The 18219-nt window shown below is 46.0% G+C and overlaps 2 protein-coding genes and 1 non-coding gene across 4 annotated transcripts; all 3 read left to right on the top strand.

Moving 5' to 3' along the window:
• Window positions 1–3581: 3581 nt before the first annotated feature.
• Window positions 3582–9931, top strand: LOC125546910 (uncharacterized). The gene is made up of 2 exons (XM_048711004.2): window positions 3582–4266; window positions 9371–9931. The coding sequence occupies exons 1-2, from the start codon at window positions 3616–3618 to the stop codon at window positions 9929–9931; spliced, it is 1212 nt and encodes a 403-aa protein (XP_048566961.2). The 5' UTR covers window positions 3582–3615.
• On the top strand, window positions 5084–5218 carry LOC125549702 (small nucleolar RNA Z247). Its single transcript, XR_015600062.1, has one exon. It is a non-coding gene; the product is annotated as a small nucleolar RNA Z247 (small nucleolar RNA).
• A 5167-nt stretch (window positions 9932–15098) lies between the features above and the next one.
• LOC125544647 (auxin-responsive protein IAA6) lies at window positions 15099–18219 on the top strand. 2 transcript variants are annotated; one of them, XM_048708389.2, is made up of 7 exons: window positions 15099–15323; window positions 15844–16228; window positions 16329–16506; window positions 17102–17364; window positions 17487–17634; window positions 17732–17795; window positions 17914–18219. In XM_048708389.2, exons 2-7 carry the CDS (start codon window positions 15892–15894, stop codon window positions 17947–17949), a joined length of 1026 nt encoding a protein of 341 aa, XP_048564346.1. In that variant the 5' UTR covers window positions 15099–15323; window positions 15844–15891; the 3' UTR covers window positions 17950–18219. The 2 variants fall into 2 exon arrangements, with proteins under 2 accessions (XP_048564346.1, XP_048564345.1); XM_048708388.2 differs by having other exon boundaries at window positions 15835–16228.

Genomic DNA, 18219 nt, shown 5'->3' with positions numbered 1-18219 from the left:
ACTATTATGATTTGCTTTGTTTCTTTGATTGGGTTTTCATCGGTTTTCTTTCAGTTTTTTTCTTTCATTTTGTTTTTTGCAACCAATTATACCTTTTTATACACATTGTACATTTTTTGCATATATCAAAAACATTTTTTATACATGTTTTACATTTTCAAATTCATGACTAACATTTTTTCAAATATATGTGTTGAACTCTACCTTTTGTGATACACACACTATATTTTTCACATACATCTGAAAAAATATACACTTTAACATTTTTTAAATAAATTATTAAAATTTCCAGATACTTGGTTTTGAACATTTTTCTGTAAAGCTATTTTTTTTCAAATACATGTTGAGACTCTTTTTGAAGGATGCAGAATACTTTTTAAAACTATGCAAACAATTATTTACACCATATATAATTATTTTTAAAATGTCCCAAACTTTTTTTTTGAAACGTCTGACCTTTTTTGAATGGTGTGATTTTTTTTCTTCTGAATTACACAAACAATTTTTTACATTGCATAATAATTTTAACAAATTTCACCCACCTTTTTTGAAACATGTGAACATTTTTTTCAATGCCACAAACTTTGTTTAGAATGCTATCAACATCATTTTTAAAACTACGCTAACAAAAATGTAAAACCTTATTTGTTTCAGTTTGTGCTTCTGCTTTTGCAGCTTTTTCAGGTTGGCAAAGAGTAGTAAAAAAACCCTAAATATGTGCTTTTTTGCTTCGGCTTTTGGCTTATACCATCATATGACAATATTGAATTATAAGCCAAAAGCCAAAGAAAAAGCCTCTATTTAGGAGATCTTTTGCGATAGTAGAAAAACTGCAAATGCAGAAGCAAAAGCCTAGACAAACAGGGCCTAAATTGAGTTAACACTTTTCAAATTCACAGTTTTCAATATCTTAAACAGTTTTTTTTGAAATATATGTATTTAAAATATATTTATTGAGGCAAAAGTATAATATTTATTTAAAAAGTATGGACATGAGGAAAATGAAAATAACTAACCTGCAGGGAGCTACTTCGGCCGAGACAATACTAACGCCAGGAGGGCACCCTTCAGGCAAGAACTCCTTTGATCTCAAAACACATATCCTCACGCGACGCGCTCCTGGGCCGGCCCAATAATGAGATTTTATTCCTATCGCCATTTTGGGAGTAGAGGGATTCAAACTACGCCTGCGAGCGTTGACACCAATCCCGAATAATCACTAGGTCGAGTTCATTTCAATAAATACAAAGAGCAAATAGTTTCATTTGACCCTTCCTTCAGTCAACATATATTATATACCCAATATAAATTATTATTTTAAAAAAGTATACATTTGAAAAATAATTCTAAAAAATATTGAAAACAACCCCGACTTTGAAATAGGTTCTTAGAAATTGGAAAAAGTTCGTGAAAAAATTAAAAATTCATCAATTTTCAAAAAAGAAATCATCCATTTTGAGAAACAGTTTACAAATTTTGAAAAAAGTTTCAAAATTTTTGAGAGAAAGTTCATAAATATAAAAAAGTTCATCAATTTCGAAAAAAGTTCACAAAATTTAAAAATGATCATCAATTTTATAAAAAAAAGTTCATTGCGTTTAAAAAAAGTTCAAACATTTTCAATAGTTCATCGATTGTGAAAAAAATTCATGAATTTTATGATAAATTCATTGATTTGGGAAAAAAATATTTCTGGATTTTGGAAAAAAACATCGATTTCATAGAAATATTTCATCAATTTTAAAAAGTTCATTGATTTTGAAGAAAAATCAGAAATCTGCACATTTAAGAAAACAAAAAGGGAAAGAAATAGGAGAAAAAGAAAAAAAAGAAAAACCAAACAAATCCGTCGGGAAACTGACGAAATGGGTAAAAGCTGGTTTCAGAATAAGAAAGAAATAAAAGGAAAAAAGGAAGCAAGTAATCTCAAACGGCAATGTGTCGTAGTGTTTGTTGTTGTTTAGTCGCACCAAAGAGGTCGCGAGTTTGAACCTTGGCGCCCACACTTGTTTTTTTAAAGTTCAACAGAAAAATAAAGAAGGAAGGGGCCGACCCAGATCGGAGGGTGGGTGGGGGGGTGTGCACCCACTTGTAAAAAATCACATTAACAGGCGTCTGAAGAACAGGTGCAAAATAGAGGGCGCGTGTTCAACGAGACCTGGGGGAAGGCTCGCGTTGAGAGGCAGCTACACATGGGCCGCCCCAGGTTCGCCGGAGGGCACATTCTCAGTTTTTTAACGTTCTATGTTTTCTTTTTTGCTTTTATTTCTGTAGTTCTGCTTATACTCTAAAATATTCTAAAAATATATAGTACAAAAAAACTCTTCAAAATACTTTTGAAAAATGTTGAATGAGTATTAAAAAAATGTTGAAAACAAGTATTTGAAAATTGTTGAACGAGTATTTAAAAAATGTTGAACACGTATTTGAAAAAATGTTGTACAACTATTTGAAAGAATGTTGATCATGTATATAAAAATGTTGAACAAGTATTTGAGAAATTATAAACATGTATTTAAAAATGTTGAACAAGTATTTGGAAAATATTAAACACGTATTTGAAAAATTGTTGATCATGTATATAAAAATGTTGAACAATCATTTAAGAAATGTTGAACACGTATTTGAAAAAATATATTACAAGTATTTGAAAATTTGTGGATCATGTATATAAAAATGTTAAACAAATGTTTAAAAAATGTTGAACAAGTATTTTAAAAAATATTGTACAAGTATTTGAAAAAAATGTTGATCATCTATATAAAAATGCTGAACTGGTATTTGGAAAATTTTGAACAATTATTCAAGAAAATTGTGAACAAGTATTTGAGAAAATATTGACAAGTATTTGAGAAAATATTGAGCAAGCATTTGAAGGAAAAATGGAGAAAGGAAGAAAAATCCGGAGAAGAAAAATTACAAACGGAAGCAAAAAAATGAAAATGTAAAAGGAAAAATAAACAAGAAGTAAAGAAGAGAAAAGAAAACAAAAATCCCTAAGAAAAAAAGAAAATAAAATAGAAAAAGGATGAAAACAAATGAAAAACTGGCTTCACTCGTCTCAACTATAGAACGCGTCTCATACTTATCATGAGTGAGATTTTGGTGGAGTGGCGAGTAGGGATCGAATCCCGCTTCGGTAGTACAAAGTTGAGTCATCTAATTTGGAACGGAGGAAGTATTATTTTTCTTTTCCTGCGCGAACATCTGCGCCAAATAGGACATGCCGGAGAGAGAGGACCGGGAAAAGGGCGGAAGCAATATGGGCTGTAGACCCATCCACCGCCTTGTGCCACCAAAAATCCACTTCTTAGCCATCTTTTCGTAAAGTGCACGATCCACGGCCTGCCTATTCCAAGCCGGTGCGTATCTTAAGCGGACCCGAGGGCCTGTTCCTACACCAAAAACTCCCAGTTCTTCTCTCTCAAGACAAGGCCCGCACGGCACGGACCGCGTGCCGTATCTGAAGCGGAGTTGAAGTCCCGAACTCCCGATCCATCTCTTCCTTCCTTTTTCGGCCGTCAGTCATATATAACTTCACCCCTCGGTTGCGATCGCAAAACCTCCCCAAAACCATCTAGGTCTTCCAAATCTCGCATCCCCAACTCCGATCCGATGACGCCGGCCCCAAGAAACCCCTTCTCGCCGGGCTTCCTGCACGCCGACGCCCATGCCGCGCAATCGAACCCAATCCCGACGTCTCCTGATGGCATCTTCCAGAGATATCTCTTGCAGCTTAAGAAGAGGGCGACGACTACGAGCGACGGCAGCAGCGCCGACGATTCATTCGTGGTCCCGCCGAAGAAGAGACGGGCGGTGGACACGGTGGGCGAGGGCACCACCGGCTCCTGCGCGATCCCGGTTCAGAGCCGGCCGAGGCGAACGGCGGCGTGCAACGTTGCGTACGTGAGCATGGAGGAAGAGGAAGCCGGGACGTCGTCGGCGGCCGGGGCGAAGAAGAACCGGAATAGGAACAGGAATAGCAATGGCAGTAGAAAGAACGGGCCGCGGCCGGTGCGCGACGCCGCGCCGCTGGTCAACAGGCCGCTGCGCCTCAGCGAGGCGCAGCGGCAGCACCTGGAGACGCTCGGCGCCACGGCCCCGCAGTTCGTCATCATGAAGAGCCTCCAGATGAGCGACGTGGACCGCAACCAGAACCGGCTGCTCTTCTCGTGCAAGCGCGAGTTCCTCGAGGGCCACCCCATCACCGGGATCCTAGCCGAGAGGGAGACGTACCTCGTGCACGATCGGGACCGCGGGCTGAGCGTGTTAGAAGATGTTTATAGGGAAAGGAAATGTGTTTAACTTGTATCTCTTCTTCTGATTTATCTTCTCAAACCTCCTGTACCGAACGTGATCTATCTTCTCTTGATCTATTCTTATAAGCCACGGCACCTATCATATATATACAACCGTGGCCCGAGCAAAAGGTTCAACGCTTCCATCTAGTTTTACATGGTAACAGAGCCTCTTCCTCGACAGATCGAATAGAGATTGCATCTAGCTACCCCAGGCGACCGCAACTATGTCCACCACCTCCGCCGCCCTGACGCCGAGCACCATGGGTGCCCTCACTACCAACGCCTCCTCCTCCATCTTTGCATCTTCGTCCACCTCCACCCCCACCAATTCCTTCCTCGGATCGCCGCCGCAAGAGAAGTTGACGAGAGGCAACTTCCTTCTCTGGAAGGCCGTCGTCCTACCCCAAATCAAGGGCGCGCAGATGGAGCACCATCTTGACGCGAAGACCCCAGCGCCGCCGCCCACCCTCACCGTTACCAAGGATGGCAAAGAGAAACGGGTGGTGAACTCTGCCAGATCCCTCTGGTACGCACAGCAGCAACAACTCCAAGGTTACTTGATGGGCTCCCTCTCCCGCGACATCCTTGCACAGGTGGCCACGCTCCAGACGCCGGCAGAAGTCTGGCGCGCCATCCACGACATGCTCACCGCCCAGAGCCAAGCGCAAGCCATCAACACTCGCATCGAGCCTACGAACATGCAAAAAGGTAACATGACTATGGCAGAGTATCTTGGCAAGATTAAGAGCCTCACCGACGAAGTTGCATGCACTGCCGCCGCGCTCTCCGATCCGGAGATTGTATCCAAGATCTTGGCCGGACTGGACATGGATTATAATCCAGTTGTCTCGGCCCTTGCTGCTCGGGTGGAGCCGATCACCGTCCAGGAGCTATATAGCCAGCTCCTGAGCTTCGACGCCCGCCTCAGTCTCCTTCATGGCGCAGCTTTTCGCCAATCTTCTGCCAACGCCGCCTCGCACGGATGCGGCCGTGGGCGCGGTCACCACGCGCAACGCGGCGGTGGGCGCGGGCGCGACAACCCCCAGGGCGACAGCGGCTACACCAACAACTACGGCAACACAGGAGGTGGCAGCTACAACAACTCCTCCAACAGAACAGGGGGTGGTGGCTTCAACAACAACACTAGCCGCCGCCCCTCCTCCTCCTCTCGCGGTCGCCCTCGCTGCCAACTCTGCAAGAAGGCCGGCCATGAGGTCATGGACTGCTGGCACCGCTATGATGAAGACTTCGTTCCAGATTCTCGTCAGGTTGCTGCAGCTATGCGTGATCAAGGAGGAGAAGGAGTGTGGTATGTTGACTCCGGCGCCACGGATCATGTCACAAGTGAGCTAGAGCAACTTGCTCTCCGTGAAAAATACCACGGCAATGATCAGATTCACACCGCAAGCGGTGGAGGTATGGATATTAGACACATTGGTCAAGCTTTGATTAATTCCCCTATGCTTAAACGTGATCTAGTCTTAAAAGATGTTTTTCATGTTCCTCAAGCCGATAAAAACCTTGCCTCTATGTCTCGTTTAGCCACTGATAATAATGTCTTCTTTGAAACTCACCCTCGTTACTTCTTTATCAAGGATCGGGCAACGAGGGAACTTCTACACCACGGTAGATGCATTGGCGGCCTCTACCCCATCACATCCGGAGCACTTAGTCGCAAGCATCGTCAGGTCTACTCCGTCATCAAGCCCTCCTTGGCAAGGTGGCATCAACGTTTAGGACATCCTTCCTCGGTCATAGTTAAGCAAGTAGTCAATAAAGGCAAACTTTCCTTGTCACACAGTCCTATTAGTGATTCGGTTTGTGAAGCTTGTTAATGTGCCAAGAGTCACCAACTTCCCTATCCTAAGTCTAGTAGTGTTTCTCATGCTCCTTTAGAGCTTATTTTCAGTGATGTATGGGGACATGCCCGAGATTCCTTTGGCAGAAAAAAATATTATGTCAGCTTTATCGATGATTACAACAAGTTTACTTGGATTTATTTACTTAAGTATAAATCTGAAGTCTTTTCTATATTCCAAGAGTTTCAAAAACTTGTTGAAAGACACTTTGACAGAAAAATCTTAACAGTCCAAAGTGACTGGGGAGGGGAGTATGAGAAGCTCAACTCCTTCTTTCGTAGTATAGGCATTGCACACCATGTGTCTTGTCCCCATGCTCATCAACAGAATGGCTCTGCCGAGCGTAAACATCGCCATATTGTTGAAGTTGGCCTCTCTTTACTTGCTCATGCCTCCATGCCTCTTAAGTATTGGGATGAAGCTTTCATCACTGCCACATATCTTATTAATCGTCTGCCTAGCAAAGTTATTGGAAATTCTACTCCGTTGGAACGTCTTTATCATCAAAAACCAGACTATAATTCCCTCAAAACTTTTGGGTGTGCATGCTATCCCAATCTTCGTCCATACAATCATCATAAGCTTGAGTTTCGTTCTACTCAATGCGTTTTTCTTGGCTATAGCAATCTCCACAAAGGCTACAAGTGCCTAGAAATTGCTACTGGACGTATTTATATTTCTAGAGATGTTGTTTTTGATGAAAATCTCTTTCCATTCGCCAAGCTTCATCCAAATGCAGGCGCTCTCCTTCGTGCTGAAATAGCCCTTCTTCCTGATCACGGGGGTGAATTAACTAAAGCTGATCATGTGAAAAATTCCACAGAAAATTGTTTTTCTGCAGATTCTGGCCGTCATTTTATGTGTGCAGGTCCAGACAAAAACGGCACAGGATCCAACACTGATTCGGCTGGCAGCGGCGTCGGATCCCATGCAGGTTCGCACGTCAACGCTGCTGCACCTGACGGTGCGCGATCCCAGGAGGATAGCCCTCCCCTGCATGCTTCTCCTCGCATGCCAGTGGCCGGCCGGGTGGACCCTGCCTGTCCCGATGCGCGGTTGGCTGAGGCTGCCAGCACAGGCGCGGGTGCACGCACGCGCGTGGCCGACAGCCCCCACCAGGTGGACCCCGCCAGCCCAGGACTGCGCGCCACTTGTCCGCAGGACGACGAGGCGCGGGACGCGATGGCTGATTCGCCTGGCGATAGGAGATCGCATGCGCCTGTGCCGACAGGATCAGAAGCAGGTGCAGAATCCTCCTTGGATCTGGTGCTGGGATCTTCTGTGGATAATTCTGCTCCAAATGCTCCTGGATCTTCTGTGCCTACATCAGCAGTTTGTTCTCAGGCTCCTCGTCGACACACTCGATCACAGTCAGGTATCGTCAAAAATAAAGAGTACAATGATGGTACGGTACGTTATGATCGTGTCAAACGTGCTTTTCTTACTAGTGTTGGGAACCAGTTAATTTGCATGATGCTCTAGATCACAAAGAATGGAAGGCAGCTATGGATAATGAATATGATGCGCTCATGAAAAATAGAACTTGGCACTTAGTACCCTCAAGGAAGGGCATCAATGTCATAGATTGCAAATGGGTCTATAAGATAAAAAGAAAATCTGATGGAAGCATAGACAGATACAAGGCTAGGTTAGTTGCCAAAGGGTTTAAACAGAGATTTGGTATTGATTATGAAGATACATTTAGTCCTATTGTTAAGGCAGCTACCATTCGACTTGTCTTGTCTATTGCTATTTCCAGAGGTTGGAGTTTACGACAGCTAGATGTTCAGAACGCGTTTCTTCATGGTGTTCTTGAGGAAGAAGTGTTCATGCGGCAGCCACCTGGATATGAGAGTCAAAGCATGCCAAATTATGTCTGTAAGTTGGATAAAGTTCTGTATGGTTTGAAACAGGCCCCAAGAGCTTGGTACTCAAGGTTGAGCATGCAGTTACAACAACTTGGGTTTACACCATCAAAAGCAGATACTTCATTGTTCTTTTATCATAAGGGTAATATTACTATATTTGTACTTGTTTATGTTGATGATATAATTGTTGCAAGTTCAAGTTCAGATGCTACCACTTGTTTGCTTAAAGATCTTAAACTGGAGTTTGCTCTCAAGGATTTGGGAGATCTTCACTATTTCCTTGGCATAGAGGTCAAGCAGGTTAAGGATGGTATTCTTCTTACTCAGGAAAAATATACTACTGACATACTCAGAAGAATAGGACTGCAACATTGTAAGCCTGTAAGCACACCAATTTCAACTTCTGAGAAACTTACTCTTGAAAGTGGAGAAGCTCTTCGACCAGAGGATGCAACTAATTACAGAAGTATTGTGGGTGCTTTGCAATATTTGACTCTTACACGTCCTGGTATTTCTTATTCTGTGAATAAGGTATGTCAGTATTTACATGCACCTAGAACAACTCACTGGACTGCAGTCAAAAGGATTTTAAGGCATCTTAAGTTTTCTGAAGGACTTGGACTTCAAATTACCAAATCTCCATCTCTGCTTGTTACTGCTTACTCTGATGCAGACTGGGCTGGGTGTGCTGATGATAGAAGATCCACAGGTGGTTTTGCTGTGTTTCTAGGAACTAATCTTATATCCTGGAGTGCAAGAAAACAGGCTACTGTCTCACGATCAAGTACAGAGGCGGAATATAAAGCCTTGGCAAATGCTACAGCTGAAGTGATGTGGATACAGACTTTGCTTTATGAGCTTGGAGTCAAGGCTCCACAAGCTGCAAGATTATGGTGTGGTAATATTGTTGCAACCTATCTTTCAGGCAATCCTGTTTTTCATGCACGCACTAAACATATTGAAGTTGATTTCCACTTTGTCAGAGAAAGGGTAGCTCGAAAGCTCCTTGATATTCGGTTTGTACCTACTGGAGATCAACTTGCTGATGGCTTCACAAAACCTCTCACCATGAGGAGATTGGATGAGTTCAAGTACAATCTCAACCTTGCAAAAGTTCCTTGAGGTTTAGATTGAGGGGGAGTGTTAGAAGATGTTGTATAGGGAAAGGAAAGGTGTTTAACTTGTATCTCTTCTTATCTCTTCTTCTGATCTATCTCCTCAAACCTCCTGTACCGAACGTGATCTATCTCCTCTCGATCTATTCTTGTAAGCCACGGCACCCATCATATATATACAACCGCGGCCCGAGCAAAGGGTTCAACGCTTCCATCTAGTTTTACAGAGCGTGGTCGCCCAAGACGACCACGACAACCAGTTCAACTTCACGCTCAAGTACCTCGACTCGAACGGCAGGTACCACTTCATCGGCCGCGGCTGGAACGACTACGTGGCCAAGAACAAGCTGGTCAAGGACGATCTCCATTTTGTCGTCGAGGTGTGGGCGTTCCGGTCACCGGAGCTGCCCGGGCAGCCCAAGGTTCCCGGCATCGAGGGGCTGCAGGGCCACCCTGACGGCGCCCTCGGGTTTCTCCTCCGATTACATCACGACGAGAGCAGGGACGTCCACCGCGGCGGCGGCGGCGAGGAAGAAAGGGAGTTTGTGCCGCGGCCGGTCCAGCAGAAGAAGGGGCAGGCACCGGCCAAGGCGGTGCGATCAAAGAAGCTTGCGGGTGGGCATGTGAGTCAGGGCAAAGCCGTGGCGAGGGAGGTGACGAGGGCTGAGATAGTTGAGGCGGTTGGGGAGGAAATGGCGGATGCGTTGTTCGGGCTGTTGATGCTAAGGTCCAGTGCCCCCGTTCCAATGCCTCCCTTTGAAAATACAACGTGTGCTAAGGTTTGCTAGGACAAGAATTTGACGGATAACACTCATACCGGAAAATACTTGTCATCAAAATAAATAAAAAAAGATGTGTCTAGATGTATATTAGTTCTAGATACATTTTTTTTATCTATTTTGATGATAAGTATTTTCGGACGGAGGGAGTATAGATTGTGCGATTCCAAATGGCTTCCAAAAACTTTGGGTCCTGAATTTTTACACCATGAATCATTAACGTATACAGTTGTTCTTCGTGTTTTAAAAGAATTGAGTTAATATTCATATTCTTATTTTCCAAACAACATTACAACATCCCGTGGGTAGCTTCAACTAGATCATTGCTTTCTTTCAGTTCCTTTGTTTCATGCGAACCAAATTCTCTGTGCATCTTGCTATGCAGAGAAAAATGCTATTCAGATGATGTTCAAGACACGCTGAGGCCAGATGGCTTAGGAAAGGCAAAACAACAACCGATTATTTTGCCAACTCTTCGGCATGGTTGATGTGCACCCTTCGGCTAGGGTGGTTGTAGATTCGGTGAAGACTCGGTTGAACCTAATTGCTTCCAACATCGCAATCTAGGCGGACGATAATGTCTCTTATTATGCTTATCTCGTGGGAAATTTGAAGAGAGAGAAATGCCCGTGTCTTCCATGACACCATAGTGCTGTCTCGCGGTGGCAAAGTATTTGAGTAATGTGATCATGGGCGGAGCTACAAGGGCACTTGGGTGTACAAATGTACACCCATTATTTTGCCAAAAAAGCATTGAGTAAAGCTGTGAATTAGGGAGTTTGTACACCCATTGTATAAATGCTAGCTCCGAATATGATGCTGCGAGAGTAATATGGTGTAATTCGGCATTTGGACAAAAACCTCTAAACCTTCTTATACAAGGAAAGTGGCAAATCTTTTGCCCAGTCTTAAAAAAAACTCGGGCATGGTATTATACAAATGGGTTGCGCCCGCAAGCCTCCAATTATTCGCCTCACACCGTATCTTAGACATGATTATGGTTGACGGCACACTCGCATTCCGCTTGTTTCAAAGCTCCCATGCCACCACAGCACGCCACGACTAACATCGGAAACAATGCCACATGGTGCTACTCTTCTTACAGCTAACGGCATGAACACATGTAGTCAAGACAATCATGGCGGGCACCAACACGGTGCTTCAAAGAAGGTGGCAGCACACACATATACGGCAGCATCGCCCGGAACCATCTACTAATGCTAGAACAATGGAGTTTTACCATGCATGGAGCTCTCCTCTATCCTCGCTCCGTTCCAAGTTCCAACCCCCGAAGGCCGGCCATATCCTCGCCCAGCAGCGCTGGGCCTGCCTTGGCGTTTGACGCGTCCTTGTCCTGTGCTTGCTGTGACTAGGACGCGCGCGCATTATGAACGAAGTGGTCGCGCTCTGGCGCTCATTTACCAGGAGATGCCGACGGGAATGCAAGCAGTAAACTTTCCATATCAGCCGCTCTGCATGCCTCCTGCGACCGAGGCAGGCAGCTCTACTGTTCCTAACGTAAAAAACCACGGAGACTCCAGAGCCCGCACGGACAACGATGATGGACTGACCAAACGTGCGCGCCGCCCCAGTAAAGTAAAGTTGAGCCGAGCTGAGCAGCACCGCGGCCAGGCCTGCTGCTGCTACTGCTCCTGCTAGCTAGCGGACTGGGCGCCGGGCGTCGCCGGCGGCGTCAGCGCGCATGGCGCATGCATGCACGGCTGCGCGTCGATCAGGTGATTCAGGCCATGGCAGTTGCAGGCCTGAGCGAGCGGAGGGCGATGCGAGGGAGGGAGACGTCGCCACCGGCTGGTCGATCGCTCGATGGATCCCCAGTTTTGTCCCATGCCCATCAATTAGCCAGCCCTGGCCGTCGCCGGCTGGCAGCAGCCTGCCGCCCTGCCCTGCGCGCCTCCCTCCATCATCTTGCGTGCATTGCCGCTGTGTCTGCGACGCTCCTGGGACTATTGGACCATGCATGCATGTATATACGCGAACGTCATGGCCATGGCTGGGGAATGGTGAGCAATGATGCGAACGACAAGGGCCGGGCCACCCGCCTGGGACGCGCCATGCATATGCCGATATACGTGCCTGGCTCATGCGGAGTTTCTTCTCTTCTTACCAAGCCACGCACGCACCCATCACTGGCTAGATGGTTGTATATGCTTCAGTCTTCTACGTACAATCGCAAATTCGTCTCCTAGCGTTGCTCATGCTTGAGTGTCACTTGGTTGGCCTCTCTCCGGGGCTATACGTACCTGCTACCTGTGTTCGCTGCACCTAGCTACGTGTGTTGAATAAAGACTTGCCTCCGTTTGCTGGTGAATTATACTTAGGTGCTATTGTTTCTTGTACACTCAAGTGGATATTATTATGTATGTGCAACTGAGATTCAATTGATAGGGGAGAGGTATAGTACCAAATATCAGTATGACAGGGCCTGGTATTGGTGGCCGCCCTTGCTACAATGTTCCTGTATACCATTTCTTAGCTCTGCAATAGAGGAGCTGGCAAGTGACTTTTTTTTGGAAATGAAGACGTACCCCCGGCCTCTACACCATAATGATGTATGCGGCCATTTTATTAAAAGATCCACGAAGTATTACAACGTCAAAAAAGTATTACAACGCACAAGCGGAGCTAAGCAGAAAGAAAAATACATGGTGACAATCATAACCGGTACAGCAATATGAAGGATAAGCTTTCTAAACTCCTATCCTGTTATGCGACCGCCATCCGAACCAGTTGAATATAGCTCGTGCTACCATCTCCCACTGGTTGCACCCAATAACCAAAGGCTTCATAGAGTCCATAGAAGTGAGTAAGGACCACATACAGATCTATATGGTAGCTCTGAAGATGACCTACAAGAAATTTAAATAGTATCGTCTGTTAAAAATAAAATCATTCCGACAGTTTCATATAACCCATAGAAGTGCACATATTCCAATCCGAATACGAGCCGCAATAGTATGTTCAACCCCAACTAACCACGTTTCAAACAACGACTCGATGTCAACTGAAGGGTTAATGTTGAAGGCTATATGAATCGTTCTCCAAAGCAATTTGGCGAGTGGGCATTCAAGGAATAAATGTTGTATTGTTTTATCGTGATTACAAAAACAACAACGTGAACTACCTACCCATGCAAGTGACTAGACCGTAAATGATTAGATCCCAAGAGGCAGCATTGCTAAAGCAAACAATAATGGATGGGAGTTAGCACTGATTGGGTCTTAACCTCGATTAGGGGGCTAATGATTCGGCGTGAAATTGACCTGCTTTGAGCATAAGGGTACTAGTATTTTTTTTCTTTCCCTAAAGATACTTTTGATCCATCTTGCTGATGATGGGCAAGAAAAGTACACATGCTACTGCAGGCACTGCGTTGCACTGCATGCATGCAGACCCTACCAGCTGGATGCTATGCGAGGCGAAGGGCGCGGCAGAGAGCCCATGAACAGTGATTGCCAACAAATTTGGAATTTTCAGGGGGAAGGCTGTTTGCTCAGTCACGTTGGAAGTAGAGTATAAACTGTTGCCTCACGCCCTTGTCAAAACTCGGCCATACACGCAACAGTCAACAAACTTGGTTCACTATTACTATTATTTTACTCGTATGGAAAGGCAAGAAGAAAGCAAATTCAGCAAGGCTCAGACGCCCCGGGGTCAAAGGTGCTGCCAACTGCTAGCTAACATCCATCCCGATCAACTTGCACGGTGGATGGATGCTCAAACAGTTGAAAATTTGATCGTCAATGACTTGGCACAGTAAGCAAACATTATCTTGCCCTCCATTTCCGCGCGCACGCATGCGCCCGGTAGAGCCAACTAGTAGTTGCAGAGTGAAACTCTTTGTATATTATGACTGCACAGTGTTACACATATATATACACGGACATACAACGGCAGGATAAGGGCATGTACACCCGTCTCTTGTAGACAGTACTCCATACGCCCTCCCTCCTACAACAGGTCGTCTGTTTCGTTGTCTATAGAAACCCACGTCCGCCTGAAAAAATCTCAACGACCATCGTGCCATCGTTACAGGCGACATTCGACGCAACGGGAAAAGAGTCGTCGTTAGCCACCGAGTTTCGACCGTCAGCAGAATTATATACGACCTCTTCCTCTCTCTTGTTTCTCTTTCATCCAACTCATCTCTAGAATCCTAAGTGGCATGTCTTACAGACAGCTGAGTCAACAGCGTTGTGCATGCCCTAGACTGCAACTGAACTAGATAGTCCTATGGGAGCGTGAGCTACGTGCGGGACGAGCCATCGTGGGCGCAGGACCCGGGCGGGCTGGCGGCATGGAGGACGTGGGAGTAGACGTGTTCCAACACTAGTAGTATCAGTCAGTATAACTCAACAAGCACAGTTTTGTCAACCACCAACATGATCCCACAAATCGGCTGTTCCTGCCAAACATTAACAGAAAAGAGTTGTTTTTTCCGTTTCTTTTTTAGATGAACAGAGAAGAGTTGGGGCGCGGGAGCTCCGGGACTGGTCATCAACAAGTGGGTGCGGAAACAAAGGAAAAAAATCCTCCTCATCCACAACGGTCCCCCCAGCGGTCGGCCGGGCGGGCCAGGTGTGAACAGGAGGGAAGAAGCAGTGGAGCCAATCCATACGGCACCCAGCCGAGCTGTTGTGAGCAACAGCACCACACGCGCACAGAGAGAGATGCAGGCGAGGAGGCACACCCGTCGCATCACCCCCACTTGCCCGGACCGGATAGGCGTGCGTGCCGATGGATGTTCCTGTCCTGGCCTGGAGCTGGAGCTGGAGTTGGAGCACGCACGCCTCGCCCGCCCCAGCCCACCGCACCATCATCATCCATCCGGGCCGCCAACGAACGATATACGCACGCTCTCACGGGAGACACGCAAACTCGACTCCCCCGTGACCAGGTCATCGCGATCGTCCGTCCGTCCTCTTTCGCAACGCAAACGGAATCTCTCTCTAAATGTGTCACGTGGCAAATCTCCCCGGCCACACACCTAATCCGTCGCCGACGGACGCGCGATGCACGCACTCACGCCCTCCTCCGGTCCGGACCGGTCCGGTCCAGATAAACGGAGCGAAAAAGCGGCGGGATAAAAAGGAGAGCCGGCCGGCCGGCCGGCTCTAGGGGCAAAAGAAAGAAGAAAGCCTATAAAGGCACGGCGTGCAAGGAGCTCGAGGCACCCACGCCACGCTCGCGCTCAAAGCCTGGTCGGTAACAGAGCCAAGGTGCCATTTCTCGACCCCCCTCTCCACATACCTCTCCTAGCTAGCTACCCATCCGCTTCCACTTGGCCATTTCCCATCCCACATCCTGCTTGCTTCCGGAGCTCATCAGCATCGCTTGGCCTAAGGCTCGCTTCAACTGCCTGCTCTTCTCAGCTCATCCCCTGGTGAGTTTCTGTGTTAACTGTGGCTTCTGGTTATTTTGGTCTACTTTGCTAAGGGTAAAGTGCGTTTGCCAATTAAAGAGGCTGCGGCTTCTTCTTTTCTTGCCTCAAACGGTTTTAACACGAGCTAGCTGATATGATTGTTTGACATGATCTCTGACTTGACTGCTTGGAGTATTTCCTCCAGCCAACGCACGCTCGCTAGCCATTCTTCTGTTTCTAGCCATGAGCTTTTCTGCTTCCGTGTCCTTCATGTTTACTTCCTTATTGTCTTGTCTTGTCGCGCAAAACCTTCTGTCTTCCTCGCTAGAAAGTAGAAACTGGTTGATTTGATCTCAAGTTCCCGTTTCCCCTTGCTCTCTCTCCCTCTCTTTCATCCGCGTGTTCGCCGCTTTGACCTCAGCATACGCTTCCCGCTGGTTTCGCACTTTTAGCTAGGCTAAGTTGAGTGTACAACTGAACTTGTCTCCTCTCATATCATTGACACCAATTCTTACTAATATTATACTACTAGCTGGTGTAGCATTTGGAGTCTCGGAGACTTTGAATTGGCTCGCCAAGAACGAGTCCTATGGAAGAAAGCTCCATGAAAAGAGAAGCCATGCCTCGACTCCTGGATCTCATCCCGGACGAGAAAGAATGGAGCCTGAGAGGAGGAGCGCCAGGGCAGGGCAGGTCAAAAAACACAGGCTTCGGGAGCGACGAGGACGAGAAACTGGAGCTGAAGCTTGGCCTTCCAGGCCTCGTACAAGAGGAGCCAGCGGCCAGCTCAAGAGAGAAGAGGGTGCATCAGGAGAGCCCGGCCCTCTCCCTTGGGTACCCCCCTAGACACTCCACGGCCACCACGACGACGACCACCACCGGAGCAAAGAGGGGGTTCCTGGACACGGTTGAGGCCAAAGCACAAGGTAACAAGCAACTTTTATTGTGCTTTTGCGCTTGGAACATGGTAACAGCAGGTCCGTCGAAGCAGTGAACTAAACATACTCTTTGTTCTGTTGTTTAAAGGTTATGAGAAGGAGCAGGCGAGAGCAGCAGCATGTGGGAAGGAACTGGCGATGGAGGAGGAAAATACAGAGGCCGTCGGTGAGAGGAAGAAAGGGTGCTGTCCCCCACCACCACCAGCACATGCCCCTCCTGCTACACCTGCGCGCAACATCGGCAACAGACCGCAGGCGCGGGGAAGGTAATGATACCCCTGCATGGTGCCTCTGCCATCTTTTCTGCTCTCACCAAGGAACTACGCCTGCGTTTGCTTTGATAGTTCATTCAAGGATTGTTCCTCCATGATCATCCGAGGACTACATACGGACTAAAACGTGTCTATATACATCTGATTCAGAAAAAGATTAGAATATCTTGTATTTGTATGAACGGAGGGAGTAGTTTGCAGTGGCGTAAGGTCGGTTCTTCTTAGTTGGTCAACATGAGGCTCTAAGGCTCACAGGTTTCCTTTCCAAAAGCTTGCTTTACTTTATATTAGTTTTTTGTTTAAAAGATGGTTGCCTTTTTTGCTCAAGTCTGTAGGCACTGTATTATTTTGCTGTTCTTTACAGTTTCTGTCTTGTGGCGCTTACCTTTGGATTGTTAACATTATACTAGTAAAGTAGTGGTAGTGTGTGTGTGTGTGTGTATTTTGGTACCAAGTGCAGTGCAAATAGAAAGGGTGAATACTAGAGTGACCATAAATATCCAACTATTTAGTCCAATAAAACTAGCATGCAAGTATTTATTTGGCTGGCCTTTCACAGAAGAACTCACCGTGCTCTAATCTGATACAGAGGGGCTGCAGCTCCAGTGGTCGGCTGGCCTCCAATCCGGTCATTCAGGAGAAACCTTGCAAGCACTAGTGCATCCAAACAGCCCCCTGAACCACAAATCGGTGAAGCCGATGCCAAGGCCGTGCTTGACTGCAAGAAAAGCCCTCTTGTGAAAATCAACATGGATGGGATCCCCATTGGAAGGAAAGTTGATCTTGCAGCATGTGACAGCTACGGGAGACTTTCATTGGCTGTCAAAGATCTCTTCCACGGGTTTCTTCAAGGTACGAATTAACAATAATCCAAATAAAATAAGTACTTTGATTTAGTTTCAAACTGTCAATTCATATCAAAACTAGGTTGATATCTTCGTTTTTATTACAACTTACACATGACCATGTTGCAGTGCAAAGGGACCCGTCTAAGGTTGACCGTACACAGCAAGGAGCAGATGAAAAAATATTTTCGCAGTTGCTAGACGGATCCGGTGAATATACTCTAGTTTACGAAGACAGTGAAGGAGACAGGATGCTGGTTGGGGATGTCCCTTGGAAGTAAGCTTGATTGTTCCATCATATACAGTTTTCCAAAATTATTTGTGTTAAGCTCCTCGACACCATCTAAACTGCTTGTACATAATAACTACTGCAGTGTGTTTGTCTCGACCGCTAAAAGGCTGAGGGTTCTGAGAAGCTCAGAGCTTTCCCATGATCTGGTAAGCAACAGCTGCACTTTTCTGTTAATCTGTGCCGATATCAAGTACATGTTTGGATTGCCCAGACTGAGCCACAGCTGACTCTTTCAAATTCTGTTTTTTTTTCCTTTCGTTTCAGATTGGAGCTACTCCTGAGAGAGCAGCAAATGGCTGAAATGGTGACACCTTTTCAACCATTTGGAATGTTGCTCACTGAAGCCGTAAACTAAAGGAACTCCTAAGAAGCAGGGGAGACCTAAATCCTGTGGTCAGTTTGGAGATCGTTATCCTTTTTGAGGATTAGTAGTTCGGTAACCTTTTTTTCTTGTAGTGAGATGAATTAGCATACCGCAGATGCATGGAGATATCCTGCCCATTTTGTAAATTAGGCTACCTTGTATTTAACGCTATAGTTCTCGATTCAGTTACATAGATTTGGCGCCTA

Source organism: Triticum urartu, chromosome 3A, assembly GCF_056163025.1.
Source record: "Triticum urartu cultivar PI428250 chromosome 3A, HENAU_Tu73, whole genome shotgun sequence".
Lineage (NCBI taxonomy): Eukaryota > Viridiplantae > Streptophyta > Magnoliopsida > Poales > Poaceae > Triticum > Triticum urartu.
This window is presented reverse-complemented; position numbering and strand designations above follow the sequence as displayed.

Bases quoted from the DNA above. Each gene is read 5' to 3' on its own strand.
- LOC125546910 (XM_048711004.2), top strand. From the start codon at position 3,616: ATGACGCCGGCCCCAAGAAACCCCTTCTCGCCGGGCTTCCTGCACGCC. The intron at 4,267-9,370 runs GTGTTAGAAGAT...CTAGTTTTACAG, and splicing joins ATCGGGACCGCGGGCTGAGC to AGCGTGGTCGCCCAAGACGA.
- LOC125544647 (XM_048708389.2), top strand. From the start codon at position 15,892: ATGGAAGAAAGCTCCATGAAAAGAGAAGCCATGCCTCGACTCCTGGAT. The intron at 17,365-17,486 runs GTACGAATTAAC...ACCATGTTGCAG, and splicing joins CTTCCACGGGTTTCTTCAAG to TGCAAAGGGACCCGTCTAAG. The intron at 17,796-17,913 runs GTAAGCAACAGC...CTTTCGTTTCAG, and splicing joins CAGAGCTTTCCCATGATCTG to ATTGGAGCTACTCCTGAGAG.